We start from the raw sequence: 19,531 nt of genomic DNA on the forward strand, positions 1-19,531 counted from the left end.
ATGGGGTTGTGGGTGGGTTCTAATTCAGGAAATATTTTCATTAATTCAAAAGAAGAAAAAAAAAAGACAATAGATATAAACTGTAACACGCTTCTTTCTATTCAGTCCATGGACAAAACGACCAAAAATGAATGTTCTACAGACTCCTGGGTTCTATATAAGTATATATAAATATATAAAGTGTGTACTTTGATGGATTTGAGCCCGGCCCTGTGTAACTCTAGAGGGCCTCGCGTTCGGCTGGTGTCGTGTGATTGTGCCCCCCCCCCCCCCCGTCCTGTAGAAAACAGTAAAAGCAACACGTCTGGCCACAATTCGTTTATGCACCAACAAAAAAACAACTAAAGAGTCGCAGGAAATAATTTGGATTTAGCAAAAACAACCTCCAGTCTGTGTTCACCTCTTAGCCAAACCAACGCTTGGTTTCCCCTCAGGTCCCGCTTGTTCTGTCACACGGTCTCTGAGCGTGCAGGCTTTTACGGTTTTCCACGGCACCCCCCCCCCCCCCCCCCCCCCCCCACATCGCTGTGCATATAAACTCCCCGTGAAAACATTCGTGTCTTGTTGCCTCCCACTATTTTAAGCAGTCTATGATCTGTACAGACGTAACTTACCCGTTCTTGACTATATACTCTTGAGCTGAATCTTTCTAAGTGAGTGTTGAACTTCAGTGTTTCCTCTACATTCACTTTGTTTGTACAAAAAAAAAAAAAACAACAACAAAAAAGATTGCCCTGTTACTACGCTGAAAACTTTCTTTTAAAATCGCTTATGTTTGTGACGCCATTAAATGAAAAGGTAATAATCGACGTTCAAGCTGAGGAGGTCCTCAGGGAGGCTGTTTGGTTACCCTAGCTTTTGTTCTCCAAGAGCCATTGCAATACTTCCTAATGTGAAACTACAATTATCTACCACAAGTATTAACAGGGTTCCTACACAGTTCTAAAATGTACATATTTGGGGGGGGTGTAACCTTGTGTGGAAAAAAAAATTGTCCCATTTTCTAGCACTACTGTCATGATTTTAGGGCTGAAATAAACACTTTGGTCTTTGCCGTCTTGACACAATGAGATGATTAAAAGTCAAGCTTTAGCTCTTATTTGTCATTACTGTTGATAAAATGGAAATCAGATTGATCGATGTCAATGATTGTCAACAAAAAATCAAAATATATGTGCCCGTTTTATGCTGTTTCTTAAAGGAGGTACAAGAGAAATTTACTTATTTTAGGTAGAATTAAAAATATTCCACCACCTGAGCGGTGGACCTCTGCAGCTGCTCCAGAGTTGCTACAAGCCTCCTGGCTGCACTGCAAAAACTGATCTAAAAATAAGTAAAATGTTTTTAAAGTTACTGTATTTGTCCTTGATTTAAGCAGGTAAATACGATTATCTGCCAATAGAATGAGTATTTTCACCCCTAGAATAAGATAATTAGATAGACTGGATTTGAAATAAGATTATGGAGATGAATTGTTCCTATTTTAAGTGCAAAAATCTAACTCCACTGGCAAATCATCTTATTTATCTGCTCAAATCAAGGACAAATACGCTCATTTTAAGAACATTTTACTTATTTTTAGTTCCGTTTTTGCAGTGTGCTTCTGATTTAGTTCAGCCAATCTCTTTCTTAAACGATGCTCAGACCCTAACCTGACCCGTCTGCTGGGTTCCCTGGTCTTTATGACGCTAATTTTCTCCCACATCTGTGGAACATCTGCATTTAGACGTCAGATCACGTCACACGTGTCGACTAATTAACTCATTAGTCGAGCTTTAGGTCTTATTGTCTTGAGATAAGAATGAACCCCAAGTCGTTACTGTTATCTCAACTAGGGATGGACAATTATAACATTGATAAAATAGAAATATTGATCAATTACAACAAAAATTCAAGATATATATATATATATATGGGCGTTCTATGCTTTTTCTTAAAGGAGCCATAAGCTAAATTTCATAATTTTAGGTGGAAAGAACTAAAAAAAAAAAGTAGTTTTGTGAATAACTAAAGGTATTTATTTTTTTAGATGGACTATGGTTAAACGTCACACTATCTGCGTTGCTAAGCTAACTAGATTTCATTATCCTGAGATAAACGCCCAGTTTCTCCAGAAAATCACAGAATTAACGCGTTATGTCAACAAAAGACATAAAGCCACAAAACAAGCTCTAGTTCTCCTTATCTCAGTATAAAAAGATAAAAAAAAAAAAATGTTTTCTTGACAAAACAAAGCCCAATTACCCCAATGTTAATTAGATAAATGTCTTAATAATTCGGCACATTTTGGATCCCCAGTCAATAAAGAAATTATTATTGCTTTCCCAGAACGACAGATTTGGGTTGGGAGCTGAAAGGTGTGTAGGAACCCTGTTTGATTTCTGCGCTAACCCCCCCTTTCCTCCCCAGCTGTACGGATCGTAGAGGAAACATTGAACCTCGGTGACTACAGAAACACAGACACTACAGCTGCCCCCCCCCCCCCCTACATTTGTCCACCATCGAGGTGGCAGCGCTGATCTGAGGTCTGCCCTAACCTGACGGCGCCCGACGAAGGCCCACCCTGAACCTCGGCGGCTTTGGTTTTATTGTTGATTATGTTTTTGTTTTGTTTTTAAAAAGAAAAGAAAAAAGCTGTGACTGTCGATTTCATGGTGCTGACAAAAACAATGTGAAGATGGAATATCCGGATGGTTAGGAACGATTGGGAGTGTTGGAGCGGCGAGGGAACCGTCAGAGAAAGGACTGATCCTGGATCAGCGCTGCCGCTCTCCGCCGACGTTAGCAGACCATGGTTTTAATCAGCTGAAGTGATCCACGTGATGTAAATAAATGTGTTTTTAGATTGTGAACCTTTTTTTACTCTCGTCCTTTTTTGTCTCAAGTCGCTTTTCTTTCTTTTAAAGTTTAATTGCAGGAGATTTGGACGTAATTCCAGGGTTCCCACGGGTCCTTGAAATCCTTGAAAGTTTGTGAATCTGAAAAAAATAAATTCAAGGCCCTTGAAAGTTCTTGAAAACAGCAAAAAAAAAAAAAAAAACCTTGTCCTTGAAAGTCCTTGAATTTTTTTGTGGGGTTGAAACACTGAGCTATATAATACACTGGAGTGCTGATTATACCGAAAAACTGAAGTCACTGGCCGCCATCTTGCTCCTCCCTACTCTCACAGAATCCCACAGGATTTGGTTGCAACAACAAGCAGTTTTCTGGCTGAGTGAAAACGTTTCACAGGTAATTCTACAGTCAGTGGATGTACTAACACTATCAACTACTAGGAAATTAGGTGATGAAATATTTTACATATTATTCATATTATATATATGTATATATAAGTATGTATATATATATATGTATACACATATGTAAATATATGTTTTTGTATATTATTTATATATTCATAAATGTTAAACATATATTTAAATGAATAAAATGCAAAATATTTCAGCACATGACTTTCTCAGTACTTGATATTTTTAGAACATAACATAAAACTATATGGCATCTGACATTTTAAAAGTTTTAAGCTCCCCCTGAACATGAGAAAATCCTCGTTATTCGATGCTGTAGCGCACATATTCCCTAGTTACTGGGGGAAATAGGGAGTACCAAGATGGCGGCTGGTGGCTTCAAAGCGACTCGATCTAACAGACGGTGATTAGCACTCCAGTGTATAATATAGCTCAGTGGGTTGAAAGTTCACACGGATGACAACTCATGTCATTATTTTACTACCACATGATCTTTTAAAGTTATGTTTATTCCGCAGACTTTTAATTTGCAAAAGTACGTTCGCTCTTCTTCGTTAGTTGCTAGGCTGCGGTTTAGGCCTACGTGCGTCCAATAGGTTACATTCACGCAGTGTTGCCAACTCAGCGACTTTGTCGCTATATTTAGCGACTTTTCAGAGTCAAAGTCAAAAACTAGCTTAATCAAAGAGATGAAAGTAAGTGAAACAAATTGATATAATCCTAAACATCTCAATGCTGCACTTTTTTCCATAAAATTCCATGAAGCGGTAGGCTAATGTACATCTTATATGTAATGTAGTATAGCATAGCCATGTACTGTGGATATAAATGTAGGCTATGAATATGATCAATATCAATGTAGGCTATAAATTAAGTCCACTTTCTTGCATTGCTTCTGACCCAACAACTTCTATGCCGTTTAGTCTTTTATTGAATTTGCATTGTATTAAAATATGATAATCTATTCAGCGGTCACAGTAGGTAAATGCTGCCACGTGTGGTCCTTGAATTTGAGGAAATTGGTCCTGGAAAGTCATTGAAAGGTCCTTGAATTTGATGTTCACCAAGGTGTGGGAACCCTGTAATTCACACGGAAACATCCAAGATCCAAGATTTAAATTACATAATTTATTCAGTGAGGGGTAAAAGACTGCCATGTGAAGCAGTTTAGATGTTTTTGTCTTCGTGCGTTAGACCAACACAAAGCGGTCCATTCTTTGGAAGTGGAGTGAGGTTTTCCACCACCTGAGCGGCGGACCTCTGCAGCTGCTCCAGAGTTGCTTCTGATTTAACGTCTTGGTAGGTTTAGTTCAGCCAATCTCTTTCTTAAACGCTGCTCAGACCCTAACCTGACCCGTCTGCTGGGTTCCCTGGTCTTCATAACGCTAATTTTCTCCCACATCTGTGGAACAGCTGCATTTAGACGTCAGATTACGTCACACGTGTCGACTAATTAACTCATTAGGACGAATCTGAGGCAGGAAATGTCAGAGAAAGCTCAGTCTAGTTTCATTAGAAAGTAGACGTGCTCCTTTAAATAACCAGAGTTATGAAGCTTCAAACATGATAGGTTTTATTTAAATTATTTCCAAAGCAATGTTTGTTTGTTTTTTTTGTTTTTTATACCATAAATTTTGGTAGGTACCTCATTAATAACAAGTAAGAGAAAGTAGAGTCTGGTGACATTAGAAAGTAGATGTTCTCCTTTAAATAACTAGTTTGTTTGTTTTTTGTTTTTTTATATATGAATTTTGGTAGATGTTCTCAATTAAATAACTAGTTTTTTTATTTAGATCTGAGTAAAACTGACCTTATTGCATTTTAAACCATTTCTAAAGGCCCATAAAACCTAATTCAGGTGTTGTATGAAAAGCCAGAGACATGGAGGACATTTGTTTCTGTGATAACTTATTCTGACAGTATTATTAAAATTAAATTAGTTCCAAAGCAATGTTTTTTTTTATGTATGAATTTTGGTAAATATCTCAATTACAAGTCAGAGAAAGCTGAGTCTGGTTACATTTGAAAATAGAGGTTCTTTGAATAACCAGGGATCTTTTATTTGGATATGAATAGAAATTAGTTATGAAGCTTCAGACAAAATAGTTTAAATTATTTTCAAAGCAATGTTGTTTTTTTAGCATGAGTTTTAGTGAATATCTCATTAATAAAAAGTCAGAGAAAGCCAAGTTATGAAGCTTCAAACAGAGGTGATCTTATTGCATTTCTAAAGGCCCTTAAAGCCTAATTCAGGTGTTATATGAAAAGCCAGAGACATGGAGGACATTTGTTTCTGTAATCATTTATTCTGACAGTTTTTATTTAAATTATTTCCAAAGCAATGTTTTTAGCATGAATTTTGGTAAATATCTCCATTACAAGTCACAGAAAGCTGAGTCTGGGTATTTTATTTGGATCCAACTAGAAATGACAGAGTTATGAAGCTTCAAACATGATGGTTTTATTTAAATTATTTCCAAAGCAATGTAGGTTTTTTGGTATTTAGTTTGGTAAATATCTCACTAATTACAAGTCAGAGAAAGTAGAGTCTGGTTACATTTGAAAGTAGAGGTGCTCCTTTAAATAACCAGAGTTATGAAGCTTCAAACATGATACGTTTTAAATTATTTCCCAAGCAACTTAGGGTTTTTTGTATGAATTTGAATATCTCAATTACAAGTCAGAGAAACCTGACTTTAGATCTGAGTTATGAAGCTTCAAACTGATCTTATTACATTTTAGACCATTTCTAAAGGCAAAAGCCAGAGACACGGAGGACATTTATTTCTGTAATCATTTATTTTGACAGTTTTTATTTAAATTATTTCCAAAGCAATGTTTTTTTAGCATGAATTTTGGTAAATATCTCCATTACAAGTCCCAGAAGGCTGAGTCTGGGTGTTTTATTTGGATTATGAAGCTTCAAACAACGTTTATTTAAATTATTTCCAAAGCAATGTAGGTTTTTTTGTATTTAGTTTGGTAAATTTCTCATTAATTACAAGTCAGAGAAAGCTGACTTTAGATCTGACAGTTATGAAGCTTCAAACTGACCTTATTGCACTTTAGACCATTTCTAAAGGCAAAAGCCAGAGACATGGAGGACATTTATCATTTATTCTGACAGTTTTTATTTAAATTATTTCCAAAGCAATGTTTTTTAGCATGATTTTTAGTGAATATCTCAATTACAAGTCACAGAAAGCTGAGTCTGGGTGTTTTATTTGGATTATGAAGCTTCAAACATCGTTTATTTAAATTATTTCCACAGAAATGTAATTTATTTTTTAGCAAATTTCTCATTAATTACAAGTCAGAGAAAGCTGACTTTAAGATCTGACAGTTATGAAGCTTCAAACTGACTTTATTGCAGAGACACGGAGGACATTTATCATTTATTCTGACAATTTTTATTTAAGTTATTTCCAAAGCAATGTTTTTTTTAGCATGAATTTTGGTAAATATCTCCATTACAAGTCACAGAAAGCTGAGTCTGGGTATTTTATTTGGATTATGAAGCTTCAAACATCGTTTATTTAAATTATTTCCAAAGAAACGTTTACTTTTTTAGCAAATTTCTCATTAATTACAAGTCAGAGAAAGCTTTAGATGTGACAGTTATGAAGCTTCAAACTGACCTTATTGCATTTTAGACCATTTCTAAAGGCCCTTAAAGCCTAATTCAGGTGTCGCATGAAAAGCCAAGGACATTTATTTATTTCTGTAATAATTTATTGTGAAGTTAAAACTCATGACATGGCACAATAAGCGGTCTAAGCGAAGGCCGACATGGCCCACTGCTTGACGTCGGTGGGGCACTGCGGGTACTTCTGCAGCGCCTCCATGACCTGAACGTGGTCCAGCATCAGCCTCATCAGCCGGTACTCCCTCTGGGTCTTGGCCGAGGAGCCGTCGGCCAGCTGGATGAGCTCCAGCTGCTGCAGGTGCTCGAAGGCCTGCAGGGCGGGGGGGTGGAGGAGACATGGCGGGTTAGCTCGGGTCGGTTCGGGCCGGTCCGTCACAGGAGCGCAGACTTACCTTCATGATGACCGGCGGCTCAAAGTTGTACATGGAGTTGGTCTTCCTCTGCAGGAACTTCCTGAACTCTGAGCGAGGAGTTAAAAAGAAAGCTGGGGTTATTTACATTATTTTATTTTTTTTTAAACTAAAGCAGGAGTTACACTGCAAAAAGAGAACTAAAAATGAGTAAAACTTTCTTGAAATTAATGTATTTCTCCTGGATTTGAGCAGGTGAATAAGATTATTTGCCAATAGAATGAGTATTTTTACCCCTAACATAAGATAATTAGGCATACTGCACTTGAAATAAGTTGATCGAGATGAATTATTCCTATTTTAAGTGTAAAAATCTTATTCCATTGGCAAATAATCTTATTTACCTGCTTCAATCAAAGAAAAATACTCTCATTTCAAGAAATATTTTCTTATTTTTAGCTCTATTTTTGCAGTGTAGAGCCATCTTCACATTACCCATCTTCCCCGTTTCCCCTGAAGACGACCATCCCCACAGCATGATGCTGCCACCACCGTTTTCCAACATCCTCCTTAACCTCTACACTGCAAAAACAGAACTAGAAATACGTAAAATATTCTTTAAAATGAATGTATTTGTCCTTGATTTGAGCAGGTAAATAATATGATTTGCCAATGGAATAAGATGTTTGCACTTAAAATAGGAACAATTCATCTTCATCGTCTTATTTCAAGTGCAGGATGTCTAAATATCTTATTTTAGGGGTCAAAATACTCATTCCATTGGCAAATAGTCTTATTTATCCCCCAGTCGGTCGAGGCAGATGACCGTTCATACTGAGCCCGGTTCTGCTGGAGGTTCTTCCTTCCCGCTAATGGGGAGTTTTTCTTTCCACTGTCGCTTCATGCTTGCTCAGTATGAGGGATTGCTGCAAAGCTATGGACAATGCAGACGACTCTCCCTGTAGCTCTACGCTTCTCCAGGAGTGAATGCTGCTTGTTGGGACTTTGATGCAATCAACTGGTTTCCTTATATAGGAAATTTTTGGCCAATCTGTATAATCTGATTGAATCTGATTTTGTAAAGTGCCTCAAGATGACATGTTTCATGAATTGGCGCTATATAAATAAAATTGAATTGAATTGAATATTTACCTGCTCAAATCAAGGATAAATACACTAATTTTAAGAACATTTTACTTATTTTTAGATCCGTTTTTGCAGTGTAGTCTAACTGCAGTCCTCAAGCTGACTTCTTTATCTTTTTTTTTGTGAAATCTCTAAATTATGACTAAATTTTGATCTAACTTGTAAAGTTTGATTACTTATTGCTTTCAATGTTCCTTATTGCACTAAACCAGTCAGTTTATTTAGCAGAATAATGAAATACCTTGAGACTTTGAAAAAGTGAAAACAGACCCATTTATGAGATAAACGTGACATTTTGTCATCCCTCTCTAGTCTAAATATGGTTTAGAAAATATATCTATAAAAACTTTGGCTGCCAAAAGCGACAGATCTTAGGTTAAGCTAACTCCAGCTGTGATTGGTCGATCAGCCCCTTCTGACGTCTCCTCCCCGCCAGAGGCACACTTCCACCTTTATTGTCGACAGGACTCAAGTTTTCCTTCGTTTGTGAGAGCTCCTCGGTACCAAATCAACTGCGGGGCGGGGGGGGGGGGGCTCCAGACATCTGAAAGTCCAGAACCGGTTCTACTGCACTGCAAAAACAGAACTAAAAATAAGTAATATTTTCTTAAAATGAGTGTATTTGTCCTTGATTTTAGCGGGTAAATAAGATGATTTGCCAACGGAATGAGATTTTTGCACTTAAAATAGGAACAATTCATCTCCATCATCTTACTTCATGTGCAGGATGTCTAAATATCTTATTTTAGGGGTCAAAATACTCATTCCATTGGCAGATCATCTTATTTAACTATTCAAATCTGGAACAAAAACACAAATTTTAAGAACATTTTACTTATTTTTAGGTCTGTTTTTGCAGTGTGAGGCGGTTCTGGTTCTTTGGCCCTTCTCAAATTGAACGCAGAGCTTGTCATCAAGACGGAGAGACTGATAAACACTTAATAAATGTTGGATTTTGATTAGTCGGCATTATCTGTTCATTATCTTCATGAACTTTGATAGTTTTATTTAAATTATTTCCAAAGAAATTTAGTTTTTTTTGTATTTAGTTTGGTAAATATTTCAATAATTACAAGTCAGAGAAAGTAGAGTCTGGTTACATTTGAAAGTATAGACGCTCCTTTAAATAACCAGAGTTATGAAGCTTCAAACATAGTTTTTTATTTTAATTATTTCCAAAGCAACGTAGGTTTTTATTTATATGAAGTTTGGTAAATATTAATTATTAACTAATTAATTAAGTCAGAGAAAGCCGAGTCTGGTTTCATTAGAAAGTAGACGTTCTCCTTTAAATAACCAGTTTTTTTTTTTATTTAGATTTGAGTAAAACTAACAAGAGTTATGAAGCTTTAAACATATCACTTTAAACATTTTATTAAAATTTTTTGATGTTTTAGTCAGTTTTTAAAAAGGACTAGTGCCTCTTATTTAAATTTATTCCATTTGTTTTAATTAAAAAGCCAACATTAAAGTAGTTGTCTCTCTACAGATTCTTCAACTCACCACCTCGCCTAACCAATTTCCTGCGGGAAACACAGTCCAGGTTTTCACCGTAGCTTCAGAGCTTTTAGCCTACTTCATGTCGTCAGACGGGCCCCTAATTGTTTCTAATGCGGTACCGCGCACGTGACGTCACCGTCTCAAGAGCAACGCCCCTTTTGCCGCTTAGGTAGGGCATACAGGAGAGAACGCACGGATAACCCAGCTATTACAAGCGCAACAGAACCAGCGATATGACCGACTTTACAGCCGTTAAACTTTCCCAAGACGATGTCCCAGGCACACGGATTACTGGTCGCACTGTCGAAGAACACACCAACCTTCAGCTCAAACGATGGCTTGAGGTTCGAGGGCTTAAAAAGACTGGAAAACTGGCCGAGTTGATGAACGGTAAGCTTTGGTTTTTTTTCCTGCGCGGCGGTCATGGCGTCGTCGGCCGTTTTTTTTTTTTTTTTGTTGTTTGTAATCACCGTCCAGGAATGGGTATATGTTTAATGTTTGTCTCATTTGAAATGTTTTTGAGTAAGCTATCCTGGTAGCAGGCTATCATGTTAGCGCCTGCTACCATGATAGCCTATATGCTGTCATGGTAGCAGGCGCTACTTTATTAACATGTCGGCCACCAAAATACTCTTACCTTGACTTGATGTCGCTGGAATTGGGTCAGGATGTTCTTCGGTTGGGCCCTTTCATCCGACAAAATGCTTGCTACATATGTACGTGAATTTGGTAACTTTTTGCGGGTTGAACTGTTGTGTAGGCCGACTGCCCCGAAGCGTACACATTTCTCCTTGGCAGTCTTGAAGAAAACATCCTTCATATGCGGCCGATCAGCGTAACTCGAGTCGCTGTTGCACGTTCCATAGCAACAATGTTTAAAAACCATGGTTTTAGATTTGGAAAAAGCAGTCGTTTACCGAGTAAAACCTAGGCTAACGCACGCAAAACAACGGCGGCTTTCCGGAGTTTGCCCCACTGCGTACCACGTGATGTGACGTCATCGTGACGTTGTGTTTCTAAAAATAGCTCACGCGCGGTACCGCATTGGATTAAAAGTTACAGCTGTTGTCTCCAAACCGTTCTCCTGTTGGTGTCTCTAAAAACACATTTAACTGTGAAGCTGTGGATGTCATCCTTCAGATTAACCGAGCTTCTAATCCCGATCTCCAGCCGTACCGTTCTGAACCATCTGCAGATTGAACGGCTCTCCTTCGTAGACGTCGTTGAGGTGCTTCATGGCGATGATCAGGCACAGCTCCAAGATGGACAGCCCTACAGAGAGGGAGGGGGAAACCTCAGACCGGACCCCAGGAGGGAGGCGTTCTGGGCCGGACTCCCGTGAGCTGCCTTACCGTGGAGCATGTTGGCCTTGGCGTCGGCGAGACACGAGCGACTGGCGTCCAGGAAGTCCGCGGCCGTGATGGTCGGCTTGGCGACGGAGACTCGACTCAGACACAACATCTGGAGGGAATAATAGTCAGGCAGGCTCCTGATTTAGGGAACCGTGCACCGTAAGGAGGGTCCTCTCACCAGCAGCATGTGTAAAGAGCGGAAGTCCTTGCTGGAGTCGAAGTGTCTTTGCAGGACGTCGCGGACGGACTTGTCCTCACAGAGAGTCTGCGGGCGAACGAGACGAAGTCAAGACCCAGAACGGGGCGTCCGTTTTGGGGAGCGCCGCTCGCCCGACTCACCGTGACGGCGGCGTTCCACTGCTGGGCGAACTTTGCGTCCGGGAAGTCGTCGGGGAGGCTGAGCTGAGAGCGGACCCGCTCCGAGTACTGAGGGAAGGTCAGGGTGCTCAGCAGGTGGATCTGACGGTGAGAGAACCGAGACTTCACCCGCTTCTCCAGCAGTTCCAGCACGTCCTGAAAGAGTTTTTATCTAAATTATTTACAAAGCAATGTCGTTTTCTTAGCATGAAAATTGGTAAATATCTCCATTACAAGTCACAGAAAGCTGAGTCTGGGTGTTTTATTTGGATCCGACTAGAAATGACAGTTATCAAGCCTGAAACATTGTTTATTTTTAGCAAATATCTCATCAATTACAAGTCAGAGAAAGCCGAGTCTGGTTACATTAAAAAGTAGATGTTCTCCTTTAAATAACCAGGTTTTTTTTTTTTTTTTAGATCTGAGTAAAACTGGCAGTTATGAAGCTTCAAACTGATGTAATTGCATTTTAGACCATTTCTAAAGGCCCTTGAAGCCTAATTCAGATACGAAAAGCCACATCGTTTATTCTGACAGTTTTTTAAATTCAATTATTTTCAAAGCAATGTTTTTTAGCATGAATTTTGGTAAACATCTCCATTACAAGTCACAGAAAGCTGAGTCTGGGTGTTTTATTTGGATCCGACTAGAAATTAAAGCGTTATGAAGCTTCAAACATGATAGTTTTTATTTAAATTATTTCCAAAGCAATGTAGGTTTTTTTGTATTTAGTTTGGTAAATATCTCATTAATTACAAGTCAGAGAAACCTGACTTTAGATCTGACAGTTATGAAGCTTCAAACTGATCTTATTTTATTTTAAACCAATTAAACACGGAGAACATCTATTTCTGTTATCATTTATTCTGACAGTTTTTATTTAAATTATTTCCAAAGCAATGTTTTTTAGCATGATTTTTGGTAAATATCTCCATTACAAGTCACAGAAAGCTGAGTCTGGGAGTTTTATTTGGATCCGACTAGAAAAGACAGAGTTATGAAGCTTCAAACATCATTTATTTTTAGCAAATATCTCATTAATTACAAGTCAGAGAAAGCTGAGTCTGGTTACATTAAAAAGTAGATGTTCTTTAAATAACCAGTTTTTTTTTATTTAGATCTGAGTAAAACTGGCAGTTATGAAGCTTCAAACTGATGTAATTGCATTTTAGACCATTTCTAAAGGCCCTTAAAGCCTAATTCAGATGTATGAAAAGCCACATGGAGGACATTTGTTTCTGTAATCGTTTATTCTGACAGTTTTTATTTAAATTATTTCCAAAGCAATGTTTTTTAGCATGAATTTTGGTAAGTATCTCCATTACAAGTCACAGAAAGTTGATTCTGGGTGTTTTATTTGGATCCGACTAGAAATTAAAGCGTTATGAAGCTTCAAACATGATAGTTTTTATTTAAATTATTTCCAAAGCAATGTAGGTTTTTTTGTATTTAGTTTGGTAAATATCTCACTAATTAAAAGTCAGAGAAAGCTGACTTTAGATCTGATAGTTATGAAGCTTCAAACTGATCTTATTGCATTTTAGACCATTTCTAAAGGCAAAAGCCAGAGACACGGAGGACATTTATCATTTATTCTGACAGTTTTTATTTAAATTATTTCCAAAGCAACGTTTTTTAGCATGAATTTTGGTAAATATCTCCATTACAAGTCACAGAAAGCTGAGTCTGGGTGTTTTATTTGGATCCGACTAGAAATTAAAAGCGTTATGAAGCTTCAAACATGATAGATTTTATTCAAATTATTTCCAAAGCAATGTTTTTTAGCATGAATTTTGGTAAATATCTTCATTACAAGTAACAGAAAGTTGAATCTGGGTGTTTTATTTGGATTATGAAGCTTCAAACACAGTTTAAATTATTTCCAAAGAAATGTCGTTTATTTTTCTTTAGCAAATTTCTCATTAATTACAAGTCAGAGAAAGCCGACTTTAGATCTGACAGTTATGAAGCTTCAAACTGATCTTATTGCATTTTAGACCATTTCTAAAGGCAAAAGCCAGAGACATTTATTTCTGTAATCATTTATTCTGACAATTTTTATTTAAATTATTTCCAAAGCAATGTTTTTTAGCATGATTTTTGGTAAATATCTCCATTACAAGTCACAGAAAGCTGATTCTGGGTGTTTTATTTGGATCCGACTAGAAATGACCGAGTTATGAAGCTTCAAACATGATAGTTTTTATTTAAATTATTTCCAAAGTAATGTAGGTTTTTTTGTATTTAGTTTGGTAAATATCTCACTAATTACAAGTCAGAGAAAGTAGAGTCTGGTTACATTTGAAAGTAGAGGTGCTCCTATAAATAAGCAGTTATGAAGCTTCAAACATAGTTTTTATTTTAATTATTTCCAAAGCAACGTAGGTTTTTATTTATATGAAGTTTGGTAAATATTAATTATTAACTAATTAATTAAGTCAGAGAAAGCCGAGTCTGGTTTCATTAGAAAGTAGACGTTCTCCTTTAAATAACCAGGTTTTTTTTTATTTAGATTTGAGTAAAACTAACAAGAGTTATGAAGCTTTAAACAGATCACTTTAAACAGTTTTATTAAAATTATTTCCCAAGCAACTTAGTTTTTTTTTTGTATGAATTTTGTTGAATATCTCAATTACAAGTCAGAGAAAGCTGACTTTAGAGCTGATAGTTATGAAGCTTCAAACTGATCTTATTGCATTTTAGACCATTTCTAAAGGCAAAAGCCAGAGACACGGAGGACATTTATTTCTGTAATAATTTATTCTGGCAGTTTTTATTTAAATTATTTCCAAAACAACGTTTTATTAGCATGAATTTTGGTAAATATCTCCATTACAAGTCACAGAAAGCTGAGTCTGGGTGTTTTATTTGGATCCGACTAGAAATTAAAGCGTTATGAAGCTTCAAACATGATAGTTTTTAGCATGAATTTTGGTAAATATCTCCATTACAAGTCACAGAAACTTGATTCTGGGTGTTTTATTTGGATTATGAAGCTTCAAACACAGTTTAAATTATTTCCAAAGAAATGTCTTTTTTTTTTTTAGCAAATATCTCATTAATTACAAGTCAGAGAAAGCTGACTTTAGTTCTGACAGTTATGAAACAGCACATCCTGAAAGAGGAGAAACGATTTTAACAACAGGAGCTCGCCTTACAAGCCGCACAGTGTCAAATGCACGCACCAGTCTGCAGGTGAGGCCCACCACGGCGACGGGCGCCTGGGCGGACTGAGAGACGTCGAACAGGTTGTAGAGCAGGGTCTGGTTCTTGTGGTGGGCGAACAGGTCGAACTCGTCCAGGACGAACAGCACCGGGCGGCTGCTGCTGCGGTCCCCTTTTCTCAGCGCGTCCAGGAGGAAGGCCAAGTTTTCCGCGAAGCTTCCCTGAAACCAGACGACAGTTTGGGTTTCTGCAGTTCGCTCTCTTGCAGAAACTCCTCGCTGTCAGCCGCTACTTACAAAGACTCTGTCGCCGACAACGTTCTCCAGGTGGAGCTGCCGTGTTATTTCTTTCAGCGCGACTCTGTCGTCCGTCTGCAGGAGACCTGGAACAACCGCGAAAAGATGCAACAGGAACATTTATCGATGTTTTTAAAAACCATTTAATATCGATATTCTGGCTTTCAATGTTGATATACCTCCCAACCCTTAGGGGGCGATATTACAGCGCGTCATTACTGTTCACAGCGAGTAAATGCAAGTGAGACGAATTTGTTGAATGGCCGACGGGATTTTAGAAGCGCCATCACACAGAGATATATATATATATATATATATATATATATATATATATATATATATATATATATATATATATATATATATACACACAGAGACATAAGAGTAGACGCGTCATTGGGCGGGTTCTGCCTATGCTGCGATGCGTCAGAGCGTCCGGCATCTTAAATGTGGCAAATCTGCAGTTACTCAGTCACTTAAACAGTATCAGAGGGACTTTAATCTCTGAATATACTTTGTATTCGTAGTATTTTTGTTTTTGTAATATTACAAGTTTATTTTTGTATCCCTTTAGCTTCATTCTCCTGAATTTATTCTCCTAAAGAATAAAAATATTTAAAATAATCTAACCTGGCCCTATTACTCCAGGAGTGAAATAATTCTGCAAACTCTCACTATTCTGGAAATGTTCCCTCTTAATTCTCATAATATGACGTTTTTCTCATAACATTATCACTTATTTTTTTTTTTTTTTTTTTTTTTTACTTTATTGACCCAGGACTTTTTTTTTTTCTCATATTATTAATTTTACCTCTTTAATACTCCCCCAAAAAGTCTGTTTCTAAAGGTTCACATGTGACACGGTTTTATGAAATAATGAAGACCACAATGTTTAGATTTAACAAATTGATCCTTATATTCATAACACAAACACACATATATATATATAAATAAATAAATGTGTGTGTGCGTGTGTGTGTATTCTTCTCTGATTCACGTTCACAATGACAGAACTTAACTTTTTTCTGGCCACATACAATATGGCGGTGACGCTGACGTGCAAACCTGCGCCCTATGACGCGTCTACGTATATGATGTCTGTGTGTATATATATATATATATATATATATATATATATATATATATATATATATATATATGAAAGAGAGTGATAGATAGATACATAGATATGTTGTGTATGTGCAATGAATATAAAAAATTAATTGGTTAAATCTAAACATTGTGGTCTTCATTATTTCATAAAACCGTGTCATGTGAACCTTTTAAGATCTGGTATCGATACAGATTAGCAACAGACGTTTTGGGGGAGTATTAAAGAGATAAAATTACTAATATCAGAAAAAAGTAATAGAATAGAGTTAAAAAAAAAGACAAAAGTGGTAATATTATGAGGGAAAAACGTCATATTATGACAATTAACGGGGAACATTTCCAGAATAGAAACAGTTTGTAGAACTATCTTAGTCCTGGAGTAATAGGGCCAGGTTAGATTATTTTAATTATATGTATTCTTTATGAGAATAAAGTGAGGAGAGTGAAGCCAAAGGGATACGGAAATAAACTTGTAATATTACAAAAATAAAAATATTACGGATATAAAGTATATTCTCAGTTTAAAGTCCCTCTGATACTGTTTAAGTGACTGAGTAACTGCACATTTGCCACATTCAACATGGCCGACGCTCTGACGCATCGGCAGAACCGCCCAATGACGCATCTATGTATATAATGTTTATGGCGCCTTCGTCCCTAAAATCAGACGTTTGTGCACATTTTTGGTTTCTGTGATACGTTAAATGCATTTAACCAAATGCACTTTATGTTCCTGTTAATTTATCAGTGTTCAATAAGTTGAACATAAATATAATATACGGCTGCTTTTATTTATTGAATGACTGAGCATTCATTTTAAAGTAATAAATATCCATATTGGAGTCAAATCAAGCTGAGCTATTTATCAAGAATCGTATCGGCTCATCCCAGATGATACCCAGCCTAACAGAAACCCTCTTCGTTTGAGTTCATAGTCCAAAACAAGTGACTCTCACCGTTAAGGTGAACCTGCAGGAGGTTTTTCTGCACCTCCTTTTCCTCTGCCAGCTCCCTCAGGACGCTCCTCAGCAGCTGCGGACACAGAGAGACGCGTCACGCCTCGGTACGGGTCCTTTTTCTTCCAACCGTAACTCGGCGGAGGCTCACCATGGTTTTCCCCCGCTCCTCTCGGCCGACGATCAGCACAGAGTTGCTCTCTCCGTGGACGGCGTGCGCTTCAGCAGCTCCATCAGGTGCTGCAGGTAAACAGGGTAGAGCCATCCTAAGCTTGATAGGAACTGTAAAATGACTCCAAATGTAGGGAGAAATTCCCCTGTTCACCCACCTGTGCTGGGCCTCCACCCCCTCTGGTGCATCAGGAAGCTGCTGATGGCAAAACCTCTTCCTTAAAATGTGGTGAACCTGAAAGTAAATGCAAGCAAATACAAATGCATAAATGTTAAATCAACGTAAATGAAAACATAAGGGAATGAGTTCTTTATATCAAACCTGAGTGATGCATTCTCCAATGGGCAGATGGGTGTCTTTTGCTTTTCTTTTACTCATGATGATTTATAAAAACCTGTAAAACAAATGGTTGAAAAGGTGAGTAGTTTATAAATCATTACTGGGAGGGGGTGGCACTAAATCAATGCATCACATAACACTGCACACAACTCCCAGTCTATCAGGAACTCTTGTTTTTAAATGAGACAATGTCTTTACAACACTGTTTAAAAAAAGTGCTGGCAGGATGTTATTTAAGCCGAATTGCAAAGCATGTATTCGTTTTTCAGAAAATATCCCAACAACCAACTCAGACCACTCAGAAACAGCCTGAAACGATGAAATCTATATAGTCACTTGATTTTAAACAGGAGTTTGGCGTAACTTTCACAACCCTCTGGGAATTCAACCCGCAGCTTGATATTTCGGGGCTAACCCGCATCTGACTGTGCGTCTAAAACAGATTTAAGATTTTTTATTAATATAACAATCTGCACAGACACTGGTGTGATAAAAGCGTCCTACCTGAAAGCATTAAGGTGGAGAAAACACGTCTCGATCTTCGCGGGAACGCAGCTCTGTCACCGATGGCCACTTCCTCCTTTGAGTGCAGCTCGTCCTCTGATTGGCTAGGATAGCGAGCCGACCGGAAAATGGTAAAATACAATTCAAACCAAATAAAATATAGACAATTAAAAAAAACAAAGGCTTTTACGTAAACGCACCATTAAACAAGACGTTTCTAACGTTTACATTTTTTTAAATAATACCGTAGAAGTAGCAGAGCGAGAATCATTGCTAAAAAACATCTGAGACAGATGTCTCAATATCGCCCCCTGGTGGCAAAGTTAATACCTATATTTTTCTTTTTTTTAAAGCATTTTGAATATATTATGTGTATATTTCACAGCTATTACATTTTTACAATATTTAATTATCAGCATTTATTGCTCATTAAAGTGTTTTTTCTTATTTTCTGTAAGTTTTTTTTCTTTGCTCTCCTGTTTATTTGATTTAATTAAAGGTTAGACTTTATCAAAATAGGCAAAAAGCCAAGTGGGTGAATACTTCTGCAATGAAAAACATTTAACAATACATTTTTAACAATATGTTATCGTGTTTAGTAAACTTTACAAAGCTGACATTTCTCCGACTTTGATAAAAACAGATTTAGGTTGTCGCTCCTTCACAATAAAGACAAAGCTCCAGACTCTTCTTGTTGCTTTGAGCTGATGGATGAAAAAAGTCGTAGTAAACTACCAGATATCTCAGAAATCACCTCCTTCGCTGAGCGCCGGTTTATTCTGTCGCACTATGGTAAAAGACGACCTTCTGCTGACACAATCAGCTTTCTGTCTGCCTTTATGCGAACACATGAAGAGGCTTTTTAAAACTGCGGCCGAGCTCATTTCACCTCTCCTCAGGTTTGACCTTCAGAGCTGCAGCTTCTTTGCAGACCCAAGGCCTCATTTTCAAGCTTTCATGTGTTTTATTGATCCTCGTTTTTTTTGGTTCGGTGTCAGTTTTTCAGATTTTGGACATTTGTGCTGTCCTCTGTCCTCGCTCTTAACAGCGGCCAAGCACCAGATAATCAGCCACAATACAACTCAAACACACATTGAAAATCAGGATAATAATAATAATAAAAAAATTCATTGATGACACTCTGGAGATTTTCTTCTTTCTTTTCAGACCAGAAAAATATTCATGACTCACTTGGCAGCAAGACAACACACTGAAGAGGAACAGGTTTGTCTGGGATAGCAGCGGTACAAGTGGGTACACCGCTGCTGCTTCTCAAGGATTTAAGAGCTTAATAAAACACTTGATTAACTGATAGAAAACAGCAACGATTGTTAAAGCAGTCGGTCTGCAGAGTTTGGAGAAACAGAACACCTGATTCTGACTCTCA

At 37.5% G+C, this 19,531-nt stretch overlaps 2 protein-coding genes across 2 annotated transcripts in view; one reads left to right on the forward strand and one right to left on the reverse strand.

The window, feature by feature from the left end:
* Nucleotides 1-6,962: 6,962 nt before the first annotated feature.
* orc4 (origin recognition complex, subunit 4) overlaps nucleotides 6,963-19,531 on the reverse strand; it is a 47,124-nt gene continuing 34,555 nt past the window's right edge. Inside the window, exons 5-13 of the mRNA XM_036128161.1 lie at nucleotides 17,130-17,205; nucleotides 15,061-15,146; nucleotides 14,785-14,985; nucleotides 11,582-11,755; nucleotides 11,421-11,507; nucleotides 11,243-11,351; nucleotides 11,067-11,162; nucleotides 7,287-7,354; nucleotides 6,963-7,204 (exon numbers count right to left, since the gene is read on the reverse strand). Of these exons, the coding sequence (XP_035984054.1) occupies nucleotides 7,022-7,204; nucleotides 7,287-7,354; nucleotides 11,067-11,162; nucleotides 11,243-11,351; nucleotides 11,421-11,507; nucleotides 11,582-11,755; nucleotides 14,785-14,985; nucleotides 15,061-15,146; nucleotides 17,130-17,205 (1,080 nt within the window). The 3' untranslated portion in view covers nucleotides 6,963-7,021. The remainder of the gene's footprint in view (nucleotides 7,205-7,286; nucleotides 7,355-11,066; nucleotides 11,163-11,242; nucleotides 11,352-11,420; nucleotides 11,508-11,581; nucleotides 11,756-14,784; nucleotides 14,986-15,060; nucleotides 15,147-17,129; nucleotides 17,206-19,531) is intronic.
* LOC118557952 (activin receptor type-2A-like) overlaps nucleotides 17,282-19,531 on the forward strand; it is a 15,108-nt gene continuing 12,858 nt past the window's right edge. The window contains exon 1 of the mRNA XM_036128479.1: nucleotides 17,282-17,375. Coding sequence (XP_035984372.1) covers nucleotides 17,282-17,375 — 94 coding nt within the window. The remainder of the gene's footprint in view (nucleotides 17,376-19,531) is intronic.

The sequence above is a fragment of the Fundulus heteroclitus genome, chromosome 24 (genome assembly GCF_011125445.2).
Source record: "Fundulus heteroclitus isolate FHET01 chromosome 24, MU-UCD_Fhet_4.1, whole genome shotgun sequence".
Taxonomy (NCBI): domain Eukaryota; kingdom Metazoa; phylum Chordata; class Actinopteri; order Cyprinodontiformes; family Fundulidae; genus Fundulus; species Fundulus heteroclitus.